The sequence below is a fragment of the Phoxinus phoxinus genome (assembly GCF_949152265.1).
Source record: "Phoxinus phoxinus genome assembly, chromosome: 8".
NCBI lineage: Eukaryota > Metazoa > Chordata > Actinopteri > Cypriniformes > Leuciscidae > Phoxinus > Phoxinus phoxinus.
Window position 1 is genome coordinate 26401239 of NC_136883.1, and position 18244 is coordinate 26419482.

The window sequence follows — 18244 nt, forward strand, 5'->3', positions numbered from 1 at the left end:
TGTATTTACTTTTGTTTTAAGTGATGTTAGCAATATTATGGTTAATGCTATGATATCCAGTATAATATAAGTTAAAAGTACATACATTTCAGTTTGGTTGTGATGAAGAAGTACTTAAAGGTGCAGTAAGCGATTTCTGGTAAACGCTGTTGATTTTTGAAATCACCAAAACAAACACGGCACTACCCAAAAGGATCACACCCCTATCTTGATGACTCCGCCCCATATTCACGTACGCACTATATAACACATAGCGTCCACCATAGTCATTGCGACTATGTTGGAATCTGCTGTGCTTGCCGCCCAAGGGTGTGATGTCATCATAAATGAAAGCAATTTGTTTTACTAGGATAATTCAGGTCAATGTCTAATTGTTATTTAGCTCCTCTACTCCTTCAATGGCAAAGTAATCTCTATCATCCCAAAATACAGCTCCCTATATAACACGATAGTCCAAGTAACTAATGCGTTTTAGGGTTAAGTAACAAGATTAAGGGGTTATAGCGATCACTAAAAGGGGAACCAAAAGAAAAACCATATAATAGGAGTATGTTATCTCACCTTGAGCACAATTTGTGAGCCGATGCTTGAAACGGGCGTCGGAGGAGGTTTAGACATAATTATAATGCAAATGAACTCCCCAGCGAAGATGAAACACGAGTATATTAAAGCAAAAGACAGCATATCTTTGCTCTGTGAAACACAGCAAAACCAAAGTTACTCTCGTATCGAGAAGAAATAAAGCAACTTCGGCGTCCGTTTTCAGGCCTTCTTAAGGACTCTCCAGCACTGGAAAGCTTCTCCAATATTAACACGAGCCCTACCTCTTGCCTGATCGTAACCCTTCTTTTTAAAGTTATATTCCCCTGACCTTTTCCTCTTCTCTTTCTATAGTCAATCTGCTAATGTCTGTCTGTGCACTGCTCCCTCTCCAACCTCATCATGAGTGTTCACGCCCCTTACTGCTGATTGGCTACAACAAGTGTGTTTTGGTGCTCGGTCAGATCCGCTTTTCAACGGCGTTTTTTAAAAATCGCATTCTGCACCTTTAAGCTTTACCTATGGGGTTGTGTGAGTAAGGAAGGTTGGAAAATACTGCCCTAAAATGCTATCTACATAGGCAGCTAAATAGTTTTAGAAGCAGATCCACAGTTTGAGCGTCTTGATTCGTTATCAGGAAACAAAATGCCTTTTTCCACTACAGAATCTGGACAGCAACTTTTTAGTATCTCACCCTTCTTTCACCTCACAATGTATCTGTCCTCCTTTATGACACTTTTGGCCTTAATGAGAACATTGGCTGGCCTGTTCCTTCCAACCTCTCTGAAAACAACACAGCGAGTCCCTTGCTGTCAGTCAGACATGGTTGTTTCAATCGCTCCTTCCCTTCCAAAGACTGCTCGCTCGCTCACCCCAAAGTTACAGGTCACCCTAAACACATCAATTTTTAACGACTTCATGATGTGCAAGTTTAATCCAAAGCTCAGCAAACTACAATATCAGCCTTGGAGACAGTTGTGTTTGTGAAAGAGTTCAGCTGTGCTTGTGTGCACATACATTTTTCAAGTTTAAACATGTTTGATATGTTTGTGTCGGTGAACCTTCCTTTCCTCGTAGGATCTTTAAAATTTGAATTTGGGAAGGGCACAGAGTAAGGCTTAGATAAATATTTAACAAGGAGACTGGATGTGAATTTTAGTGGTATTTTAAGGACTGTCTTCCTCCCTGGTCTTTTCCCAGTATATTTAGCCCGTGGCACATCTCTCCCTCTCTTAAGCCCCTGGCACACGGCTCAGAAACGGCCAGGCGTATTCACTGATAAGCTACATCAACATCTGTTTATCTAGCCTGGAGAGACACATAGAGGAGATGCCTCGCTGGATTTGTCAGTCAGCTCAGGCTCACATTGAACTACAATTGATTGTCATGCAGTGGTGTGCTGTCTTGTGTAAACTTAATTATTGTGATGTAGGTCTGTGGTCAAATAATTAAACGGACATATACTGTAGCCTACTAAACAGACTTACTGTAACATTCAAAACACACGCATACACTACAGAAATTGAGCTGCAAAAATGGGTTATTCAGATTCAGATAGCATCATCGTATTGGCATCAGGAACACAAGCACATTAATTTGACTTTACACATTTACACGTCAGCATCTATTCAGTGTTCGGCAGCATGACCAGCCATGATATACGCTTACGGCAATGTGAGCTACAGTATGCCAGTAAACAGATGTTATTCAATCATAATAGTCATTCACATATAGTGCAGAACCACTTAAATCTTAAAAGGAACATATTATGCCCTTTAAGTCTTCTAGAATTGTTTTTCATGCTTGAATGTTCAAAAAACATTATTTTTCCCACATATTTGCAGCACCTCTCTTTTCAGTGTGTCTGTAACGCTCTGTTTAGTCCCGGTCTCTTTGAAGCTTCTGAAAACCACAGTGTGCTTTGATTGGTCGGCTGGACCAGTGTGTTGTGATTCAACACACTAACGCAACTCAACCAGGCATCGCCCCTTTTTTTTTGCGTATGCCTTGAGCGGGAATAATTTAAATGAGGAATATTGTGACGTGTGCCAAAAGAAAACTCAAGACTATAACCGAGGCGTTTCAGAGAGTTCAGATACAGTGCTTAGTGATATAGAGAAGAACTCCCTTTGGACTGGACTTTTGGACTTTGTAACTTGCAACATTACACACTAAAGAAAGTTGGAAATGTAAAAAATAATAATAAAAAAAGCATAATAGGACACCTTTTAAAATGATAAATTTTAAAAGGTGTCCTATTATTCCTATTAAGATTCAACCAAATTGTTATTTACCCACCCTCATGTCGTACCAAACCTGACATTGTTTTTTTTCTGTTGCTTGGATCCCAAATCTTTAGCAAAATATCTAATTTTGTGTTCCACAGAAGAAGAAAAAACATAAGCTACAGGTTTGGAATGATTATGACAAATTATTACAAGGTTTTAATTGGTGAAGTATCCTTTTACATTCACAGTAGCAAAATCAGCCTGTTTAATTCATCTTAATTAAGGGACAGAGTGAAGGTGGATAATGTACAACTAGTATAAAACTAATTAGTTTTTGGTGCAAGAAACTTTTACTAACAATTATAAGCAGACCTGAGTGAGAGAAAAAGTCACAAACATTTATATCAGAATTATATATATAAAAAAGGCAGATTTATAGGTGAAGTTTAAGTCAGCTCTTTTTTAAAAACCTGGTTAACTTCCTTCCTAAACAGCATTTAAGGCATTCTACACGTGCTCCCAACATGAAGGCAACATTATAGCTGTGTCTCATTTCGGGGGTTGCGCCCTCCGGAGGTCACGCTTGCTGTCCGCATATATCATGAGCTTTGCTCATTTCAGAAAAGTAACCATTATAAAAGAATTTCCTTATGACCCAGACGGCAACATAGTGCCGGCCCAGATCCGGCCCACATCTGGTACACATGGAATCTTTTAATACTGAAAAGATGTATTTACAATTCTATTATGTGTGTGTACTATGCGTTTGTTATTCTTATTCGAGTATTGTATTAGCCTAACAACATGCTATTGCCTCTTATCAGAATCTTCTGAATGTTGCTCTTTTGTGTGTGCATGACCTGCTGTTAATGTTTGATCTTTTAAGTCACTTTTTGTTTTGGAACTTATCTGCCTTCACAATATGGAAATATGCTACATTCTGCTTTATATGGGCTGTGACACACTTCAGTAACACCTGCTCTATGGAGCAACACATTAATTCTGATGTTCCCTAAAGAGATTTTTGATTGAACTTCAGCAAAACTGGAACAAACTGTTGACAATGTTCCAAACTGCTTGTTTTGAAGGACAATTCAACTTTGGTACTGTTTTTTGCTAGAAAACTTTCCCACAACTATTGAGACAGTGTAAAAATATGAATGTGGATCGCTTTATTCAAGACTTAATTGATTTAAATTGGGATAGATTTCCCTTTTGTTGATGATGCATGGAGTTTATTTTTATTGTTAAGAGTCAAAGGTAGACATTTACCTTGGATCAGTTCTTATCTTATTAAACTTTTTAAGCAGAGGGTCAAAGCCAGGGCAAAATATTGGTTATCAATAGGGATTCCGGAAAACAGAATGAGAAAAATCTGTAAGATAAAAACAAGGAATTTAAAATCAAATTATCATAAAGATTGTTTTTTTTTAAGGATTTTCATAACCCTAGACAGTTTTGGAATCAACGGAATAATCTTTTTATTAAAGCCAATAAAAGTTTAACAAAAAAGAATCTGTATTTCTGACCTTTTACTTATGTCTCATGCTTTTAATCAGCTCTTCTTCTCTGCTTGGTTCCCAACAATTCGATTCTTATCTCTGGCTCTTTAAACTCCACTAATTTAAATGGTTCCTTTTCCTTTAGGAAAATTATGCCTATTATGCTTTATGTGATTTAAAAGCAAGTAGTGCTGGTCCTGATGGTCTGTAAGCTACACTTGTTAAATCTGCTGCTCATGTATTAATGTGTCCCCTTTCAGAACTATTTAATTTGTCTTTGTCTGTTCTGTTCCTCATGTGGAAATGTGCAAGAGTTACCCCTCTGTTCAAAGGTGGAGACTCATCTGATGTGAATAATTATCGTCCAATTTCTATTATTTGTTATTTTGCAAAAATAAATTTGAAACTTGTTTTTAATCAACTATCTTTACACTGCGCATGTATTTCACATTAGTTCTGTGTTCACTTAGCCAATAATGAGTTGAAAGACTGGGGATGTTTGTCTGGCTGGTGGTGAATACATTCGTGCTGAAGTGAGAAATGATTTTGAGTCTGGACATGGACAGTTTGGGCCGGGGATTCATCGTCTTTCAGCACCGGACAAGCGTGTTAGGATGCAACGTGCTTCTGTGTAATTAAGAGCGTGTCATAAAATGAGTTATCATTCCAGCTTTTTTTTTTTTTTTTTACAGCACGTGTTAAGACCCGCTCTCTAATCTGACAATTAATATGGTAATGAACTCCTGCCGAGCCGGAGATTATGGAAGAGATGGATGTCAGAATCTTTTGGTTACAGTACTTTTTTTTTTTTTTTTTTTTTTTTTTTTTTAGGAAGATGGGTGGCAGTTAATTTTTCTCCACAGTGCTGAAGTCAGAGTCTGATATTTCCAGACGAAAATGATTAGAAAAAAACATACAAGAGTGTTTATTCAACTATGGACACTCTTTGCACTGGGACTACACTCGGTAAAAATATCAGTGGACATGCCTCATAGGACAATTGTCTCAATTTGTCAGACATTTTCTTATTAAAATGTCAGCATTTAATTTTGGAAAATTGAAACATTTAAAAAATATATATAATAAAATGGTTGTTCAATGTAATAAATGTATATACAAATAATAATATATAATGAATACTTAGAAATTTTATTTTTAGAATTAATATGAAATAATATTATATTCACTATTGTTACATTGGTAACCAACTTTTGAATAGTTATTGAGGCAAAGTTGTTGGTTGTGATTGAATTGATGCCACAAATGAATGACAGTCGGAATTGTGTAAAACAAATATAAATCATTATATATCATACAATAAATATTAAAATGACTCTTTATTTAACTCCTTGTTTAGGTCTTTAGGATTTTCGTGGTTTAAAATTGAATGTCTGAGTCTGCGACAAAGACAAAGGATTAACCAATAAAATCTATACATAAAAATTATTTGATTAATAGCAAAATTATAAAGCCATGGTAGACCATTTAATGTGACCTTCATATAACAAAAAGTTGAACTTGAATTTAAATAGATTTAATTAGTTTAAAATTTAATTAGTTTGAATAGAAATCAACTCCTGGGAAATTAAAATGTCTTTCTTAACTTGCAAATGGTTTTAGGTGCAACAGTGTTAACGATTATTTGCACATATTTGAATAAAGTTCTCGCTGTTCTTTTGGTTTGGTGGATTATTAAGACATTTGTGTTTAAGTTCTTGAGGACAAAAATGCGCTATTTGAGAGAATAACGTCTCGTCATCTCCCACGGCTCACTTCTAAGTTAAAAGTGGTCCAAGTGCTGGTGTGTCAGCAGATGCAATCCTCATGCATAATGCAGGTCCCCTTTTCCATACTCGGAGGAAATGCCGCACTTGCCAGAGCTCTCCGATACAGCTTGTGTCTGTCATCACGCTTTTGCACAAACCATCACTTACACCCTGTCTACAAGAAGCACAGGGTTGTTGTCAATGGTCCTGCCCTATATGACAAAGAAAACCCACTAAGGTATTGCCTTACTCATTGGGCCCAAGTAAAGAGGATACGCGTCCATAAATATTTTGTCCCGGGGCCCAGAAATTGAAGCAACAGCCCTAGAATGTTCCCGTTTTCAACAAAGTTGTCTAATTCATGTAAATATCATGCTTGCAGCTTCAATGACTCTCATAGTAACTGAGAGATTGCACAGTATTGTCATATTGAATATATACAATTATACGTAAGGGATAATTTAGAGCGAGGCGGTTGTTATAGCGAATACAACCCCGACAGGCTGATCGGGTCTTGAATCAGCCTGTCGGGGTTGTATTCGCTATAACAACCGCCTCGCTACACATTATCCCGCTTATTACATGGCTACCTACCAAATAAATCAATCATTTGACACAAAATATTGATTTAAAAAGGAGTTTATTGAGTTAAAAACGATTGTATTGCTTCTGTTAAAGAACACTGTGTCCATGGCAACACTCTGTTTTTCATGGCAACGGTGTGTTATACTTAGCAGCGGTCTGTTATCAAGAAATAACCGCATTCTAAATTAGAATTAAACCAAGCCATGTAATAAAATAATTTAACATTTATTTGATTAAATTTAAAGATATATAGATTAAAATTATAATATATAAATTACATTATTATTGTTTTTACATTATTCATTTATCTCACTCCAGTAGGCTACTATTTAAATATCATAGCATGATTCCTAAATATCTGCAAATATTAAGTTCACATACTTGCTTCTCCGAAAAACAATTCTACAACCAGTTATTCTAAATGTGTGTTCTGTGTTGGAAAGTCTGTTTTTGTTTTGTTCTTTGTGATCCCACCCACTGCCAATTTACCCAATAGTATTTCAACACCCCAGGTTGCTAGTTGGCGGAAAACACAGCGTATTGCAGCCATGGAAGCCTGGAAAAAATGAACTGGGTCAGAGATAGCAGATTCTACCCGACCTAAAAAGCCTCGGCATCCATTTTAAAAGCTCTATGACCAGAGGCATATTGAAACATGGCTAAATCAACTAATCAAATGACATTGTCAGGCTGGTCGCCTTCCATTGTCCGTGTGAGTGTCGAGTTTAAGAACGAGGGGGAGGGGCAAACAACTCTCTCCAATATTTTGAATTTGGACTGCAGTGCCCATTTCAACCACTAGCTGTCATTCTTACATACTGCACCTTTAAAATGACCATTCACAGCACCTAATAATGTACTATTATGTTTGCGATTTTGCAGCATACTTTCCCTTTTCCTTCTAATGATTTATAATAATCTTCCTATTGCCATTCTCGCTATATGGCTTTCTAATGAGGCAAAATCAGACAAACTGACCCCAAACTGAGAGGTTTACACTGAATGTCTTTGTCTTTGTTTTAGGTATTCCATCGCCCCTTTCTCCACCTTGGAACGGTGTGGCATCAAGCACCCAAAGCCCTTTCCGTTTTTTGGGAACCTCATGATGTTTCGAAATGTAAGACCTTTTATTTTTATTTCGTAATGTAACAAAACTCATTCACACACTTTCTCACTCATACACACACCTTGTACCACCCTCCTAAAGTGGGAAAAATGATATTTCTCTCAGTGAGCCTCACTTCATTAGATGCGTTCATTAAAGATGACTCACCACTAATGACATCTAATGCCATGTGATTTCCAAACAGATTACACTCTGTGCTGAATTATGCACTTTTACGGCGATAATATAAAAGACGGACGGGGAGAGTGGGTGGGTTTAATATTGAAAAATTAATACTTTTAATTCCTCCTGAAAGTTTAATCTCAGTCAGAGGCTGAAATGTAGCAAATCAACAGCTACCTTGAGGATACTCATTTCTGTATGTCTGTAGTTTAATGATAATGATTTGACGTGTGCATTATAGGAAATAAAGGCCAGAATTTTGATGCTGTAGGGCTGTTCGATTCCACTGAGAGGTTTAAAGCGAGATTCATTTGTGAATGTGAGCTGCCTGGATTCATCCAACAACCAATAAGGAGGAATGTCATTAAAAAGAACACATCCAGTACTTATTTCACCCTGAAAATCAAAAGAACAAAAGAAAATGAGGCTTATTTTTGGACGATTATACGATGAGGGGGACATACCAAAGAAGAATACTGCATTCTGTAATTCATGTTCATTTTTCATATTCACATTTTATATTCATGTTTTATTTTGTTGAAATGAACCCCCTTTCTGAAAGTATACAATATTGTGAGACAATGTTTTTTTTTACTTTAAACAGCAACTACTAATAATGATTTGAAAAAGGATTTAAGAAAGCAAAAACTAAATGAGAATTTGTGCCTGATTGTCATGAAAATAAATGTAAAAATTCCTTAAAAAAAAAAAGTTTTACTGTATGCAAAATAGAAATATATATATATATATATATATATATTTCATATATATATCATATATATATATATATATATATATATATATATATATATATATATATATATATATATATATATATCCATAAATAAGACCAGCAATTAAAACGCTTTATTTATTAATTTTTTATGTCCCGTTTTCACAATATTCACCTTACCAGCACATGGTATATTTTAAATAAAGCTTTGATTCGAACTCTTATGCTCTTCTGGTGCTGTGGAGATATTCAGATCAATATGTTACTGTCAGACAGCGATGGTTGACTGGACAGCATGTCGTTCACAACACTCATTTCATTCTTTCTTTCTTTCACCCGCATGTGACAGGGCTCCCTCTTCCTTCTCTCCTTCTCGGCCTGCCTGTCTGTTTCCCTTTATCCGTCCATTTCATCTCAATTCACGTCTTCCACGTTGGGATTAAATGTTATTAGATGGAAGTGAGAAAGGCGTAAATGAATATGCATGTATGCATAATTACTGCGTGTCTAGATGAAGCTCCCCAGGTGAACTAAAGTTATGTGTGTGGGTTTTGCATGCTGTTGTGCACCCTTTGTCTGTGCGTATTAGTGTGTGTGTGTAGATTCATGCACACGTCAGCAGACTCAGTCTCACAAACAGTGGTCTCCAGAGCATTGCTCCAGCAGAATCCTCTGACCCACTTCTACAGGCCAACCTCTCAGCTAAATCCTGTAGGTCTGTGTGTGCGGCTATGCACATTTTGTGTTCCTGGCACTAGAGACACAGACGCAATCCCTCTAAAGAGGCAGGTGACTGCATTTCAAGTTAGAAATTCAGTGAGACGCAAAAAGAGAAAAAAGGAGAAAGCATAGCCTGCGTTAGCTTAGTCAGTATTTGGGATCAGGGGCGGTTCTAGGATTTGATCTTCCGGGAGGCTTTGCCCACAGTGAGAATGTGTAGCAAGAGATCATTGCTTAAGTGGTGCCTCTTTGTGAATTGGCACCACTATATTGCTATATAGTAAGTCAAACATACCCTACCAGTACTGGTAGGGGCAGGCCCGGATCTACCATACGGGCAATCTGGGGCCCTTGCGCAGAGAGGGGCCCTCCGTGATGGGAGGTTTTTTTTTTTTTTTGTGCTACATAAAAATATTATACACAAGGCTTGGCCTCAATCTTGATAATTACATGAATAAAATATATGAACTTATGAAATAGGCGGCAGGCTTTGCTCCGTCTTGTTATAATCAGGGCGTTCTTCATTCCTCAATGCATGTCAGAAACATGACAGGGTGTGTGTGTGTGTGTGTGTGTGTGTGTTCAACTGAGCCTAATTGGTCTGTCACTGCTCGTCAATGTCAGAATATTTGAGATGACCAATCAAATCATAGTAGGCGGGCTTTATGTACATAGAAGCTGCTGAGCACGAATTTTAGCAGCGCGACTAAACATTTCATATTTGACAGCTGTTCAAAAATAATCAAATAAACTTTTGTCTAATTTCGCCATTTTGAACTGAAAATAGGCCTATGTAACGTGATTCATGTAATGTAATAATTCGTTTACTATCATTGTGAGGGGACAAGAAACATTAACAAAGCTGTTTCCATCATATTAGGCACAATAGTAATAATTAATGTGTATTAAGAATTAATATAATACAATAGCATTCAGTAAATTAAAAAAAGCTCAACTTTAGGAGGGGAAGAGACAGGGCAGGATAAAGAGACTGAGAGAAAAAGAAAGAGTGATGGAGATGAGGAGAGACAAATAATCTACTGCCCACTGATATGGTTTTAAAGCCATTTCTTATCCTTTTTTGGCCTTCAAACGTCTTGAAATGCACATCGGGAAATCAAAATTTCCTCAGGGGAGCTCCCGAACCCCCTAAAAACTTCAATTTAGGACCTCAGTGATTATAAAGCCCTGCCTATGGCCCTGTATTAGGCATAAGATCAATAATGAATGTGTGCATTGTGAATAAATTTAATAAACTTAGTTAGCTTTCCTGGTAGCCTTCAGTAATTTAACATCTCTGAGAAAATGATTCATAAAAACAGTTGACCCCATGTTTACTTTCTTCACTTTATCGCCTCCTTTGGAGGGTGTGGTTGTCCGGTAGGGACAACACGATACCACGAATGTTATTTCTCATACCATTTAAACGCCAAAAATGTGTTTTTAGGGGTGGGGAGTGCGTGCGTATTACATGCCATAAATTGCGTATCATATGCACGCGAAAACTGCGTCATATACACGCAATAAATATTTTGGGCGTATAAATGGCACGAGAAATAACATTTGTCGTATAGATACCCACTTTCATGAGATCGGGCTGGTAGGGGAGGGGGGCCCATGAGCTTCAGTGCCCAGGGGACTCTGGGGGTACTAATCCAGCTTTGGGTAGGGGTTGGGTTGGTACCAAGTCAATACAAAAACTTTATAAATTAGATAAGGACACCAGTCTTTCTGCAGTACAGTTCAAATTGGTACACGTTTAGGCTTCTGTTTGATTAACAAAAAAAATATCATCATATATCATTATTATTATTAACAAGTAATTAATTAACAATTAATAACTGTTATATTGACACATCCGATATTTTCTTAACTGTTTTCGTTCACATAAGAAATAACCATCTGTGTTTACGTGGATATTCGGCAAGACGGGCATTTTGACAATTTTGTGTGTATTTGCTCAAAATAACACAAAAGATAACTTGCGCTTGAATGACGTAAAATCACTTGAACGTTTAAACAGATAAGACTTAAAAACATGTGCAAATTATAAACTTTATGGAAGCAATACTGGCCCGATCTTTCAGATAAGTGATTGTAGTCTTAAAAATGGTCTAACTGCCCCTGTTTGGGATTGATGACTTCGTTTCTATATGGAAAAAAACAGTTTAACCTGACACCCAGAAGTCAGTCCAGTTTTGGAAATAGTCTGATTCCAGTTTTGTGTGCATTAGTTTCTAGTACTTTTGCACAAAGTGAACACATTATGACTGGTCAGTGGGCCAAATGGGAGACTAATGGATGGGAAACGCAGTCAGTTTAACTCTAATTTATGAGTAATGCATGTACATGGGGTTGGTTTTTTAATGTTTTTGAAAGAAGTTTCAATGCTCACCAAGGCTGCATTTATGCGATCAAAAATACAGTAAAACAGTAATATTGTGAAATATTATTACAATTTAAAACAACTGTTTTCTATTTTAATGTGTTTTTATTCCTGTGATGGCAATTACTCCATAAAATGCTGATTTGGTGCTCAATATACACTTAGCCTAGTACTATCAATGTTAAGTATTTTTTTGGATTTCTTTTTTTTCAGAATTCTTTGATTAGGTTCAAAGCAACATAAATCTATTTCTGTTACATTGTAATTACAAAACAATACATTAAAGACAGTATAAATGCATTTACTGACATTTTTAATCAATATAATGTGTCTTTGCTAAATACAAATAAAAATTTCCTTAAAAAAAAGAATCTTACAGATGTTGAACTTTTGAACAGTTATGTCTAGTAGCACATAAGACACATTTTTACCCTGAATATAGCTAGTCTTGAGAGAAGGAGATGTGAGGCAGAAGATAAGGAGATGAAACGATAATGATATATTTGGATTGATTTGAAGGATAAAAGAAAGAGAAAAGCAAGGGTGTGGGGGAGGATCATGGGTAACATGAAGTGATGTACAGAGATGAGCAGTGTCTGGGATAGAAGGGCAGATTGAGTCACATTTAGAGAGTAGACGGCAGAGTCTCTCGCAACCCACAGCAGCACATTATCATGACACACTCTATTACCAAATACAACACTCACAGACATGAGATTTGGTCCATTTAAGATCCTAAACAGCCCAGATGCAGTTCCAATCACCCCCCCCCCCCCCTCCCTCTCTCTCTCTCCCTCTCCCCCTCCAGCACACATGCACTTACTAGCTTTCTCTTTATCCATAGGGGACCTTTCGGAAAACCGGATTTATCTTGGTATTTTGAAATAAAACAACTGCATTGTATTGTATGTAGGCATAGATTTTAATATTCACAACGTAAAGCTGCCTCCCTAGTCAAGTCTGTTTACTGAAGCTAATATACAAAAACAGAAATTTTTGAAGGTTAGAAAAAATAACAACAGAAGACCATCCATGTTATACCACAGTTCAAAGGTTTGTGGTCAGTTAGATGTTTTAAGGTTTTTGAAAGAAGTCTCTTATGTTCACCAAGGCTCCATTTATTTGATCAAAAATACAGTAATATTCTGAAATGGGATTTAAATTTAAATGACAGTTTTCTATTTTTATTATGTTTTGAAATGTCATATAATCCTGTGATGGCAAAGCTGAATTTTCAGCATCATTAGTCTTCAGTGTCACACGATCCTTCAGAAATCATTCTAATAATATTGATTTGGTGTTCAAAAAAACGATTGTTACCTATGTTGGAAACAGTTACGTGTGCTATAGTATTTTTTGTGCTGTTTCAGGATTCTTTGATGAATAGAAGGTTCAAAAGGACAGCATTTATTTGGCATAGAAATCTTTTGTAACATAATAAATGCATTTAAAGTCACTTTTTGACCAATTTAATGCATCCTTGATGAATAGCTTTCATTTCTTTAAAAAAAAAAATCATATTTACCCCAAACTTTTGAACGGTAGAGTACATATCAACACGCTTTTAGTATTTAGCAAGTTGGCCTGTTCTGATGAACACTTTTCAAATGCAAAGAGGTTAGCCAATCACAACAGAGGTAATTTGCATAGAAGTCTTATAGGGAAAAAATCTGGGAATCACCAAAACAATCGTTCCGCCCTCATATTCATAACCACTCTATGCAGCACAGACACCTCCCCCCCCCTCATGAGTGTACACGCCCCTTACTGCTGATTGGCTACAAGTGTGTTTTGGTGCTCAGTCCGATCCACTTTCAACAGTATGTCTCATACTGAAGGTCAGTGAGAGACAAAATGCTCAGTAAAAAATAAATGTCTGATTCATTTTGCCCACAAAACTGGTAAGCCCTTGAAAAAAATGGCAAGATCCAATAAGATTGCATAATTTATAAGCAATAGTCTGCATGAAAAGGTTTCTTAGATCTTGGAACTGATTTGCTACATTTAGTGCTTTTGGGGAAGAAATAATTACTGGATTTGACAAGTTTGCCAGGTTCATGGCATTGAATCATTGAAAGATGTGTAGAGTTTTGTTTGAGGCACATAAGTAGATATTTGGCCATGATTTTTAGATCATGCTTTGTTGTTTGAGTAATATCCTTAAATAAATTACTTTTACTTTTGGACAGACAAAATACACGAGTTCAAAGCCTACATAATTGAATCTAATCTCGCTTGCAGAGACTACAGATTTTTCAGTATCACTCCAGTATCTATTGGAATCATCTATTTCAGATTTACCCACTTGTAAATGTGGAACACAAACACAAAAGAAGATATTTTGAAAGTCAGTAGGGTCCCATTGTCTAACCCGTTGACTTTCAATGTATGGCCAAAAAATAATTTTGTTTTCTGCAGAAAAAAGTCAGTCATACAGGGTTGGAACAACGTGAGGAGGAGTAAATAATGACTGAATTTATTTTTGGGTCACTTATCCCTTTAAATGTCTGCAGGGGAATAGAATAGAATAGAATTGAATAGAATAGGGCCACTTTAATTGTCTGTCTTTCACGGGTTTATTCTTAAAAGTGCATATCCCACCACACCTTCCTTCACATTCTCTCTTACTCGCACTGATACCTCCCTGCATGACTCTGAGTGACACGAGAGATTATTACCGTCTGAGACAAAGAGAAGCAGCGCGGCTTTTCAGACCTGCGCAGAGGTCAAGGTCATACGTGTGCTAGAAAACAACTGGAAGTGGCTAATCTTTTTAAGAGAATTCCAATAGGATCGCTGACTGTCCTCTTCAGTCAGACCCGGCGATATTGATCGTATCCTTCCGAGATGAATCCCCAATGAAGCCAAAGGCAAAGGTGGCTCATTTGTTTGAATTGAGCCTCTGGTCTCCTGTTTAACTTCACTACGGCACTGCCAGATGAACGCGCAGCCTCTTCCGTATGACAGAGCAGTAATAAAAGGCTGAAGGAGAGGACATCAGGACGGAAGGGCACACCCCACTGCTTAATGCTCACTGAGGAACACGCGCACACACATACGTCTCTGCCTAATGCCCACCAGGGAAACTGCAGGAATGGTGGGATGAGGAAGGGAGGGCAGGCGGTTCGGTGCCAGCACTGTTGACTCCTTCATTAGTAGAGACAGCAGAGCCACCGGCTGCCATGCATACCAAACTAGCGCTCTTTATGTATGTGTGCGTTTAACAGTCAGTACTTGATGTTCATTGTTTGCTTTGTTGCGTAACTTCTTAACCATATCCCACCAGCATCTATAAACACAGCGCAATCTCAGCAGCCTTATGTGCAAAGTTTAATATGTTCTTCCATTCGGAATGAGGATATAATAATATTCCTGTTATTGTGTTATGGTTATGGATATTTCAGGATAATATTCCCAGTAGACCTCAATAAACCTTCAGAGAGCCCATAAACCTGAGGAGAGCCAAGCGCAGTCAGTGTCTGCTCTGTACTGACACCTACTGGTAGATAAGTGCAGTCACTCAGTGTGTCTTCATACAGTAATCGCCTATAGCAGGAGTGTACAAACCTGCTCCTGAAGCACCACTGTCCTGCAGAGTTTAGCGCCAACTTGCCTCAACACACCTGACTGGACGTTTGACTTTGATTTGCTGGTTTAGGTGTGTTTAATTGAGGTTGGAGCTAAACTCTGCAAGACAGTATCCTTCCTGGACCAGGATTGGACAGCCCCAACCTACAGAATTACATCTTAGGCTGCATCTGAAATCGTATACTTCCCTACCATAGTAGGCAAAAAACAGTATGTGAGCCACAGTACTCCTAAAAATGTATCCGGATGACCTACTGCTTTAGTATGCATACGATGGACACTTTACTGTCCCTTGAGTCCATGGGTGTCCAGTGACGCAACTAACGCTGGTAGGTCACATGATAATGACAGCATGATTTAATTCGTCCTACACACACGTTTAGCAGCACTTAATAAGTAATTACTTATTCAAAATAAGTTCCTACTCAAGAGAGTATGTGATTTCAGACGCAGCCTTAGTCTTATTAGACAGACAGTGCTATCCAAGAAATGAAAGAGCTGAAATAAATAATCACTTTAAACTACACGGTGACAAAGCTGGGCAAATGTTTGCAAATATGCTAATCTTGGAAAAAGTGCTCACCTACTGGGAACAAAAAGATGCAAGTTTGCAAGTCTCTCTTACTCACTTTATTAGTGTTATTGCAGAATATTTGCAAAGAAAAAAACAAGTTAACTGTAATGGTAACAAAAATAATTGAATGTAGCAATATACAATGTGACTTGAATATTCATATGTTCTTTAATGTGTTTTTATACTGATATGTGGATTTTCTGCTCTTTCTCAGGGTTTCTTAAAGGCACAAACTGACCTCATAAATAAGTATGGACGGATTTGTGGGTAAGTCTCCCTGGATTTTACTCTTACTGTTATTAAGGCAACTATCAAATGAATAAATATAAATGAAAGCTGATTGAATAGATGTTGTTTCGTCATGTCTGAGAGAAACGCTTTTCTTAATCTGGGAAAGCTTTTGTCGAGGGCATTAATAAACACAAATATGCGAAACCTATTTGTTTTGCCTAGTGAAACATGAATGACTTCTCATTACCCACTGTGTAATAGAAATGATTTTTTTCTGATTATATTTCTGATGAAAAGTGCCCTACATGATTGCTCTAGTCATTTCCACATTTATAGAATTACTTTAACACAAAAGCGCCTGCGTAACACCCATCAGACACGTTCGCGGTCCTGTCATTCATATTCAGACAGCATGAGCCACTCACAGAGCACCCAGTGTCTTCTAATTTAGTCCATTCCTATCCAGACATTGTGTTTTAATATGCCCGCTTCTGAGAGGCCGACTTCTCCTCGGGGAGATCAAAGCAGCGAGGGCCACTGGGCTTCCTGTGTTTAATATGAGCAGAATGGAGGGGAAGAGAATCAGAATGACGCTGGTTTTGTCTGCCTGTGTGTGTGTGTTCATTGGGATCTGGGAGTTCTGGATTGGGTGTCGGGACCGGAAAAGGGGATCTAATTCGGAGTCGTGTGGATATATGTCAGGAGACATTACGACATCTTTCAGTTAGAGTAATCCAAGAGGCTGAGCTGCTCACCAAAATCAAAGGGCTTTGAAATACATATCAGTGCTCCGCATGCTCCTTAAAACCCTTGTCGGTTCCCGAAGTGCAAGACATCAGTCATCGAAGTTCAGATGTTTCGGCGCATTGCAGGAGTGCTTGACTTAAAATGTTGGGAAGGTTTGGTTTGGTTTGATTTTTTTTTTTTTTTTTTTTTTTTTTGCTCTACCAAAAAATATCCTTCAGATATGGTTTGAGAGCATCTTGAAATGGCTTCTAACCAGAATTCATGAGTGAGATTGCATTCACCATAATGAAATCAACTTTTTGGTATAGTGGTCAACTGATATGGGCTTTCCAATGGTCGACATGTATTATACAGTATAATGCAGTGACATTCAGATGTTTTTAGGTGTGAATTAAGCGTCTAAATACTTTGAGGAAACTACATATTGTTGAGTCTACAAATTACTGTCAAGATACTTTATACATCTACACTATATTATTATGGGAGCCTGTTTCTGTCACAGTTTAGAAAAAATGATTCACTTTAGAAAAAAAAATTCTAATAATGACTTACTCTATCATATAATATTGATACATTCTACTATGACTTAACATTAACCCAAAATATTTTCTCATAATGAGAAACTTTCTCATAATAATATTATAGAGAATAGAACATTTTGTCATTATGATGACATACTATATCATAATGATGATAAAGTTTATCATAATGAGTTATCATAATGCATTTTTTTCTAAATATTTTAACATCTCATAAAGAGAAACTTCCTCATAATGACTTAGTATCTCATAATAATAATACACTTTCTTGTGACTTGGTTTTTCATAATAATGAGATACTTTCTCATAATTATTAAAATATTTCACATAATGAAATATAAAACTTTCTTGTCATGAACAACTCATAAGTCATCATTATGATACATTTTCATTACTACGAGATGTTAAGTCATTATGACTTAAGTTACAGAATCATATTTTTTTCCCAAACACTATAATAAGGTTCAAATAGTTACGGTAACATTAGTTAAATCATTAGGTCTCATGAACTAACAAATAAATAAAAAAATCTAAAGCATATATTATCTAGCATAAATAATGTTAAATATAGTTAAATTGTTAATTTATGTTTGTACATAAAACAAACTAATGGTGATTACTATAATTTAACATTTTAAAAATGTACTATGTAAATTAATAAATTAATAAATAATAAAAAAAAGAGTAATAAATGCTGTAGTATTGTTTCGTTAGCATAGTTTCGTAGGTATTGATCAAGTTAACTAGTCAAGTCACCTTTATTTCTATAGTGCTTTATACGATACAGCTTTAGAGTGGCAAACAGGAAAGTAATGAA

At 36.8% G+C, this 18244-nt stretch overlaps 1 protein-coding gene across 3 annotated transcripts in view; it reads left to right on the top strand.

Moving 5' to 3' along the window:
• The window catches only part of tbxas1 (thromboxane A synthase 1 (platelet)), a 70302-nt gene that overhangs the window by 18221 nt on the left and 33837 nt on the right, over positions 1-18244 (top strand). For all 3 annotated transcript variants that reach the window (XM_079620049.1, XM_079620050.1, XM_079620051.1), the window contains exons 3-4: positions 7645-7738; positions 16125-16177. In XM_079620049.1, the coding sequence (XP_079476175.1) occupies positions 7645-7738; positions 16125-16177 (147 nt within the window). The remainder of the gene's footprint in view (positions 1-7644; positions 7739-16124; positions 16178-18244) is intronic.